The 10000-nt window shown below is 38.1% G+C and overlaps 1 protein-coding gene across 1 annotated transcript in view; it reads left to right on the top strand.

Annotated features, from left to right (window-relative positions):
* Window positions 1-6796: 6796 nt before the first annotated feature.
* LOC106878631 (ras-related protein Rab-13) overlaps window positions 6797-10000 on the top strand; it is a 4846-nt gene continuing 1642 nt past the window's right edge. The window contains exons 1-2 of the mRNA XM_089342604.1: window positions 6797-7216; window positions 8807-9503. Of these exons, the coding sequence (XP_089198730.1) occupies window positions 9167-9503 (337 nt within the window). The 5' untranslated portion in view covers window positions 6797-7216; window positions 8807-9166. The remainder of the gene's footprint in view (window positions 7217-8806; window positions 9504-10000) is intronic.

Here is a 10000-nt window from a genome sequence, read left to right as displayed (position 1 = left end):
CCTAAAGCTACCACACTTTGACGACAGAACTACTGCAGCGATACAACACGCAGTCCGCAGAGAAGGACTCGACATACAGATAGTGCACACCGGCCCTTCCCTGAGAAAAGCTCTGTCCAAGAACAACACCTCTCTCTACTCTGAGGAGTGCACATTGTCGAACTGCCCCATCAATGACCGTGAATTGTGCCAGAGGGCCTATGTTGTATACGAGATCATCTGTGGCAAATGTGACGCATGCTACATCGGAAGCACGACATGAAAACTGCATATACGCATTAAGGAACACATGCAGGCAGACACTTCCATGAAGAAACATCTACGGAAATACTAGACCGGAAGTTCACAGTGCACATCAAGGCAACGCTGCGGAACAGGGGCAACTTTAGAATTTCTGAGGCTATCCTCATACACCAAAAGAAACCCAAAATCAATAATAGAAGGGAGTTGCAGGAAGCTAGCTGTTTGCTATAGCAACACTCTTCTGCGCATGTCCACTCCACACACGCTCACACACACGCACATCGGCAACATTCGTCAACTTCTTGAAAATGGGGTCATAACTCCGAAATATTGAATACAAGTTAAGTCTACATTAATTCACATATTTGTTTTCTTGTGATTTACCTTGCATTGTTTTGGCCTTACCCACGATCTTTTAAATTATATATATATATATATATATACACACACACACACACACACACATATATATATATATATATATATATATATATATATATATACACACACACACACACACACACACACACACACACACACACACACATATATATATATATATATATACATATATATATATAAATGGGACAAAAACGCAATAGAGGGCATTAAAACGTTCGGACTGATAGATGACACAATGGCGGACAAGAGAAACAACAATTAGAAGAACAGGCGAAAAAGACGGGTCATTCTTGGCTTTCTTTCTTCAATTAAGTACCGGAAGTCACGACCATTTCAGACAGTTACACTTAAGATGGTTCGATCTGGTTGTCCCCAAAAAAGTCTAAGCTAAGAGCATTAGTCCCCTTTGTAAGAAAGCTAGCGAATGTGTACGGCAATATATATGTATATATATACATACATACATACATACATACATACATACATATATATATATATATATATATATATATATATATATATATATATATGTATACATATATATATATATATATATGCGTGTGTGTGTACACAAATATGTATACACACATATGTATATATATTCATACATACATACATACATACATGTATGCAAAAAATACGTTGTTGATGTTGAAATTCCAATGAAGGGGCCTTGGATTTAGGTTAGAAACCGGTTCTTTCTCTATTAGCAAGAAATCTAGAAATAAAACCGAATAATAACATACATATCATTCCGAATGTTCTCTTTACACACACACACACATATAAATACAAATACACACACGCGCCTAGTATTTGTAATAAATAACTACAATAGGTTTTTAAAAAATTCTAATCAGATAATAAAATGAAAATATTTACTGAAACCATATCGAATGAAATTATCTATTAAAGGGATCTATTTCGGGAAATTATGCAACAGATGATACTGTGATTTTTTTTTATCTCTCATTGAATGCAGACGATAAAATGATCTGATGATGGAAACCATTTAAAATATTTTTCAATGAATGCAGACGACAAAGCGATTTATTCATCTATAAACGGAACGAATGAAACAAAAGACATTGATTTTCAATGATGAAGCAGCTGCCATATTTTGTTGCCAGTTATTTTCACAAAATACGGTACCATATAGACATGCATTGCTTAAATACACTTACATAAAGAAACACATTCTTCCCTTATTTAAATATGTCTATTTTTTGTTCCTTTTTTCTCAGAAAAAATTAAAAGCATTTAAAAAAAATTAAAAGTACGTTTAAAATTAGAAACCTTTGTTATTTTACAATGACAATGTATTTTTTATGGCCATGGCAGAGTCAGAAAATCAGATTTATATGTTATTTTAAAGTACATCAAGTTTTGGAACTTACTTTTCTGAGTTCAAATCCCGACGGGATCAATGATATGCCAACGATTCCAACAGGTTGTTTCTTCGTTTGGTGAGGCTATTTGTACTAAATGTGCTTTGTGTGGTATATTTACGGGCCGTTTTTCCTGCTCTGTCTTTTTTTTTAATTTACATTGCCATAGAGTCGTACGACCGACTACCTGTCGAATCATTGTGCACTACTTAATATCACGCATAAAGGAACCAAAATTGTACTGCCTCGGCACACGGGTGTCTAACCGCAAAGCACACACACACACACATACATGTATATATACATACATATATACATACATATTCATATATACTAACATATTCAATATATATATATATATATATATATATATATACACACACACACAAACATCAAACTGCAGGTGACTAAAACTACCAAATGGTTTGAAACCTTACCGTATTTTCGACAGGTAAACTGAGGGCCACAAGTATTTTGCACTTTAGCTTGCACTCTTTATCTAAGTAGAGCAACAAGGACTGAATTAGTCTTCACACGCAGAAGAGTTCCAGAAACAGGCTCTTGTTAACAATCTTCAGTTGGACTCGTCTACCTTGGTTATCTCCCTATTAGGTTGCTTTACTTGTTTAGGATCTAAACCAGTTGTCCATATGACCTTTGGGGGTCCTTATGACCCTTGAGGGAGGGGCTATACAAGATTTTATTGTCAAAATTTATGAGCAATAAACTGATCATTCTTCTTCAATACACAAAATATTTTAAGTTTTTAAAATACAATTCCAAATAATATTTAATTACAAAAATATGAAGCAGCGATACGGATGTACCGACACACACGAGAATGAGACATGGCCGACCTCACGCACTTCTCGTGAGGAATTCCGGAAAGAGCTTCGTGAGACCACTGCTGAGACACTTCCGGAAAAAAAAAGCCGTTGGAAAACCGATTATAGCAGCGACTCCATCAATTCCTAAGGATATCAGAAGAAGGGATTTTTATTCTGAAATATATCAGACTATGGATGGTTAAATCACAACAGTCATTATAGTCCATTTTTTGTATTATAGTGCATTGCTGTATCAGTCAAAACATTTTATTCTTTATAAAAATATGATAACAGGATTTTTAAAACCTTGAACAGCTTTGAAGGTCCCCCCACCCCCGTCGGGTAAAATAAGATTCAAAGGGGTCCATAGGCAAAAAAAAAATATGGTTGAATATCATTGGTCTCGACTAATCTTCTCCAAGACAACTCTGATCTTGCATGAAAAACCATAACAGCAGACCTCAAAGAGGTCTGTATGCCATCTTTTGACAAGAGCTTCATTAAGCAAGCCCTTTTATTTGGTTCCCTTCAGTTGGGGGTTACCATCTGCTAAATATTAATCTTGGGGAAATGTTTCTCACGTATAGATATTCTAGGCACGGTCATGGTTGTGTGGTCAAGAAGCTCGCTTAGCAACCACATGGTTTCAGTTTCAGTCACACTGCATGGCACCTTGGGCAAGCGTCTTCAGTTTCCGTCTAACAAATCTACCAAATCCACTCACAAGGCTTCGGTCTGCCCGATGCTATTGTAGACGACACTTGCCCAAGGTGCCACGCAGTGGGACTGAACCCGGAGTCATGTGGTTGGGGAGGAAGCTTCTTACCACACAGCCACGACTCCCCCTCGTACTTCCTTCTGTTACTACTATATTCCTCTCTTTCTCTCGTTGCTCACCTATTCTTCTACTTCCTCCCTTTGTTTCTCCCTCTACCACTCTCTCTCTCTCTCCCTTACCCCTGCATGGTCACATGCTTCCGGTCAATAATCCTTTTCTTCCTTGGCTATCGCCGAGCAAACACGCGAACTTACTTCGTCCCCACTTTCAAGTTCGTGCCTCACAGCGTTCATATACACAATTTTTCACGTCTGGCCGCATGGCCTTTTCCGTTTGTTTTCCTGTCTTGTTTCCTTTTCCGTTTGTTTTCCTGTCTTGTTTTTTGTCCGCCACTACATTCCTCCATGGCACAGGTTTAATTTGTGTATACAAATTTAATTTGCGGTCCATGGGAAGAGCCGTTTTAACGATGCGTCCTGCCCAACTCTTCGAAACGCAGTTGTTAAAAACGGGGGTAGCTGATGAAGGAAAATGTTCTCTATGTGGCTTGTGTATTTTCTGTACTCTGGTTATTATTTCTTGTCTACGTTTTGTTTGCAATGTCCTGTACCCAGATATGCACCTATATATACAGGTAGACGTAGGTATGCGCACACCTGTACGTATATATGCATATACTCATTTATTATTTGTTTATATATATATATGTATATATAACGGGTTTCTTTCAGTTTCCGTCTACCAAATTCACTCACAAGGCTTTGGTCGGCCCGAGGCTGTAGCAAAAGACACTTACCCAAGGTGCCACACAGTGGGATTGAACCCGGAACCATGAGGTTGGGAAGCAAGCTTCTTACCACACAGCCACACCTACGGCTATGTATATTAGCTATTTACCAAGTAAATAATTCACATGCTAAAATATAAAACATACCCGTTTTTCCCTCCATGCTTATTAACACATTCAAATACTGATTTAAATTGTCAATTTTATTGTCTTTTCATGACAAGACATCGCTTAGTCTATTTTTTTCTTTTGAGTACCCGGCGAGGTACTGTTTGTTAATAAAAACCTTGTTGTTGAACCTCGAGAATTTTGCAGTGAAGCTTCGTCTACCTTATCATTTGTTTGTTTCACATGAATGCACGCATTTAACCCACTTAACACCTTGATGTGTACCGAGTGGTTCGGTTAACCTTGTTAAAATATAACATTTAACAATGCACTTATGAGAATTGGGGCCTTTAAATGCAGTCGATGACTGAGGATATAGTCTTTTGTGGTCCACAGTACCAAGACTGCGTTGAATGATATTTATGTGTTTTTTAGTGTTATTTATTTATTTCATGTCACGATGTGTAAGCAAAAACGTTTTTGCTAATAGGTTTCCAACGGTTTCAGACAGTCTAAGATAAATATCTTATCTTCTTGTGTCTTGGGAGGGTCATTAGATCAGCATCGTGGTTGCTGGTTCAGTCCTGCTGTCTTCTACTATAACACCGAGCCAACCATTGCACACACATACACATACATACGTACACACATACATACGTACACACACATACATACGTACATACATGCATATATACACACACATACATGCATACCTACATACGCATGCACATACGTACATACACACACATACATACATAATACATACATACACACATACATACATACATTCATGCATACGTACATACATACGTACGTACATACATACGTACGTACATACATACATACATACATACATACATACATACATACATACATGTGTTAACTACATCCCAAAGATGGAGCCACGTATCTTTGTTGGAAACTGGCTCCCTCCTCAGTGGAAGATTTATAATAATTAAAAAACAGAAGACACATACATACATACATACATGTATGCATACATACATACATACATACATACATACACACACACATATACATGCGTACATGCATACATACACGCACATACATTCAGACTTATACACATACGTACATACATACATACATACATGCACACACACACACACACACACACACACACACACATACCCACGCGCATATATATTATCTTTAACTTTTTACTTGTTTCAGTCATCATATTGCGACCAAGCTGGGGCACCGCCTTGAAGAATTTTGTGGAATACATCGACACCAGTACTTTTCTTTTAAGCCCGATACTTACTCAATCGGACCCTTTTGCCGAAATGCTAAGTTGCGGAAACATAAACACACCAATGCCGGTTGTCAAGCGGTGCTGGTGGACAAACAGAAAAACACATATACACACACATATTTACGTATACATACATTCGTACATAATACATACATACATGCACATGCAACCACACACACATACACATATACGCGCGCGCACACACGCATTTACTCTTCCTTCCTACTTCCGGTTACTAACTTCAAAAATGTAACAGCACGTGACTGTTAGCGAGTTTTTCCTCTTCTTGGACTTTCCTGTTTCTTTCTGTTTCTGAAGAGGAGCTATGCTCGAAACGTAAAACTACTACTCTTTTCCTTCTCTGAGCGTCTTATTAATACGTTGGCTGTGCTACGTCCAAACGTTTGTTTGCTTTTTCTTTTTTCTCTGTTCTTTTTTTTTAATTGGTGTTTTATATATATATATATATATATATATAAACACATGTAACATGGTATAATTATAAACAGGGAAAATTTTAGCCATTTCTCCGCAGACTGAAAAAATGATGAACAACCTTAATTGATTTTCGAACCTTATTGGCTTCTCATCAGAGGCGTTTACATCATGTGTGTGTGTGTGTGTGTGTGTGTGTATACACACACATACACATGCCGGGCTTGTTTCAGTTTCCATGTGCCAAATCCACTTGCAAGTCTTTGCCTGGCTCGAGGCTATAGTAAAAGACACTTGCCCAAAGCACTTCGCAGTGGGACAGAACCTTGAACCATGTGGTTGGGAAGCCAGATTCTTCCTACACACTCCCGCTCGTGCCTATAGAGATATACATACACACACACACACACACACCGACGAACATACAACAGCAGCAACACTATCAAATGCCGCCATAATTGCTTAGTTCCGGTGGTTGACTTTACACAGAAATAACCCGTCCCCCCCCCACACACACACACAGTCAACACATCCACAAACTTCCCAAACTGCCCTGTCATTAATTGTTCATTCATGGCGTTGTACCTAATCAGGATAACAACAACGGTAAGTCCAGCAATAATAAATAATTACAGAGACTGAACTGGGTTCCTGATAACTGATTGGTTAAAACAGAATAATGAAACCACGCCCACAAAGCATCTTACCGAGTCAACGAAGCCATGATGAGGATGATGATGATAATGATGTTAATGATTGCAGTAGTGTAAAACTGGAAAGCATACATACAATAATAAATAAAAGGCGGTCGGCGGTCTTGTCTCGTCCACATTTGTCAGCCATTTTGGTGAAGACGACATCAGCTAAAACTGCTTGACTTGCTGGCTCATGGGAACCGATTTGACTTCAGACACACACACACACACACACACACACACACACACGAACACGAACACGGACGCTTACATTCTTAAGGTAATGGTATGTTTTGTTAACAAATCTTTAAAGTTGGGTTGTTATCTAAGCCGAATACGGTGCAATTGCATTCAGTGGTTGCGTTGCTACGTTTTTAAAGCTGTCGAAAGTCATTGGATCCTTCGCGATTGTCGTCTGTTGTTTCCAAGATTCGTTTTTAGATTTCAGCATTTGTTTCCAAGGATGGCTTTTTTTTACCATCGGTTCCGGTGGTCTCGAAAGCTACGGGTAGGAACTTATTGACGTATTTGAGGGGATTTTGTTGTTTTACCTACATCTCTCTCTCTCTCTCTCCTTCCTCTCTCTCTCCTTTCTCTCTCTCTCCTTTCTCTCTCTCTCTCTCTCTCTCTCTCCTTTCTCTCTCTCCTTTCTCCCTGTCTATCTATCTATCTATCTATCTATCTATCTATCTATCTATCTATCTATCTATCTATCTATCTATCTGTTTATCTGTCTGTCCGCCTGCCTGCCTGCCTGCCTGCCTGCCTGCCTGTCTGTCTGTTTCTCACTGTCTTTCAGTCTCTCTATGTATGTGTGTGTGTGTGTGTGTTTGTTTGTGTGTGTGTGTGTGTGTGTGTGTGTGTGTGTGTGTGTGTGTGTGTGTGTGTGTGTGTCTAACAAGTGTCCCTAGTCAATTTTGATGTGTTAAATGTCGCTTTGTTATATTTTATGGTTTGCAAACAAAACGTTGAGGACCCAATATATGTATTCCTTTATTCCTTTATTCCTTTATTCGTTTCAGTCCAATGACTGTGGTCATGCTGGAACACCGCCTTTAATAAGACATAAGAAAATTATTGTTTTAAAATTTGAGATTACATAGACAGTATTTTACGTAGGATATCGGCAGTTCCCATGAGCCCTATCTTTTGAATTTCTGCTATTTTGGGATTTCCTGGTATCTAAGCTAGATAGCAACCAGCCCCTTTTACTATCATTCCTAGGGCACCTATAACAACTAGTATTGATTTAGTCTTGAGGTTCCACATTTTGCCAATTTCTATTTCAAGATCTTTATACGTGCTCAGTTTTTGGTAGGTCTTGACAGATACGTTTATATCGATTGGGACAGTCATATCAATGAGGAGGCATGATTTTTGTCTGAAGTCTTTCAGTATGATATGATGCCTGGCCTATTCGCATCGATCTTTCTATCAGTTTGAACGGTGAAGTTCCAAAGGAGTGAGATGTGGTCATTTTCAAGCACTGGAGGTGGTTTGTGTTCCCACCAGTTTTTATCATAGGGCAGGTCCAGGTTTTTGCAAATCACCCAGTGAATATATTGTGCTGTTCTATCATGCCTGTTGAGATACTCTGTTGGCGAAAGAAGACTGCACATGGAGACAACATGATCAACGGTTTCATTTTGTTGTTTACATACTCGACATGTTGGGCTACTGCCGTTCTTTAATATGTTGGGCTGGTAGTTCCCTGTATTATTATTATTATTATTATTATTATTATTATTATTATTATGATTATTATTATTATTATTATTATTATTATTATTATTATTATTATCATTATTATCATTATCATTATTATTATTATTATTATTATTATTATTATTATTATTATTTCGTTATCTAGGAAGAACAGGCAACGTCTACGACTTTTCCATATCTGTCTCACAAATTGGTGAAATCGCTAATACGGTTGGATTTCTGAAGTTCAGTTGTGACACGATTACTTTAACCGTTTGGTGCGTTCATCATTCGCCATTTTGGGAAAAATAAAAACCTTGTGAAACACTCCGAGGATCAGTAGAAAAAGAAAAAAAATCCTCCTTGTTCAAAATAGCACGCTTTCTTGAAACACTTTGATGTCACATCCACAACTTCGCCATTAACATCATCCAGCATTTTGCACCTCCAAGATAGAAGAATTCTCTTTCCCATTTGTTTTCGTTTTATTTTCTCCGGTCACTAATAAAAAAATATATCTGACAAAATGTGCGCCACCGGTTATTTCCACCAAGTTTCCATGGCTCGTTACACGTTACTGCATAATAATAACAAGAACAATAAGAAGATATATGGTAGCGCAGACGATTTCACTGAAGATAGAGATGGAAGCAGAGGAAGAATCAATGAGTTGGTCCATCAAGTTAATTTGGTGGTTACCGGTGAACCTGAGACGGGGAAAACTTCATTGATAGATAAATTCGAGAAGAAAAACTGCGTTTTGTACCACCGAGGTGAACTCAGCCATAATATGTTGCCGAGAAGGACAGATAAAGATGCAAAACGATGGCAGAGAATTCTTCTCCGTCTGAAGGACACCAGCAGTAAGTGCTTTATCAAAATCAATTCCTTATCATCATCATCATCATCATCATCATCATCATCATCATCACCACCATCATTATCATCATCGTCATCGTCGTCGTCGTCGTCATCATCATCAGCATCATTATAAGGAAATTGATGGTGGAGAGAGAAGTGCTGTCCTCGAGTGAGTTTATTGAAAGTTGCGAAAATGGCCAGAGTGGATGGCACCTCTCTGAGTGTAGACCTGTGAGCCGGAGAGAAGGAATTGGAGAGAGCACTTGCTCCTGGGGTTTCAGAGAAATCTCGGACAGTGGGGTTCCTCGATTATCCCTAAAGGTCATTCTGGATCAGAAAGACTACATTTCTATCATCTTCTCCCCACCTTTTTTTCGTTAACCTTTGTATAGTATGTACATGTCCAGTCCTTTTCATTGTATCTACTAACTTTTTTTTAATAATTAGTTTATCATTTCATTATATGTAAATCCCAACACTTTCTGTCTGTCTTTGTATT

This window comes from Octopus bimaculoides, chromosome 26 (genome assembly GCF_046866305.1).
Source record: "Octopus bimaculoides isolate indiv1 chromosome 26, ASM4686630v1, whole genome shotgun sequence".
NCBI lineage: Eukaryota > Metazoa > Mollusca > Cephalopoda > Octopoda > Octopodidae > Octopus > Octopus bimaculoides.
The sequence above is the reverse complement of the archived record's forward strand: the minus strand, read 5'-3'. Positions and strand labels throughout refer to the sequence as shown.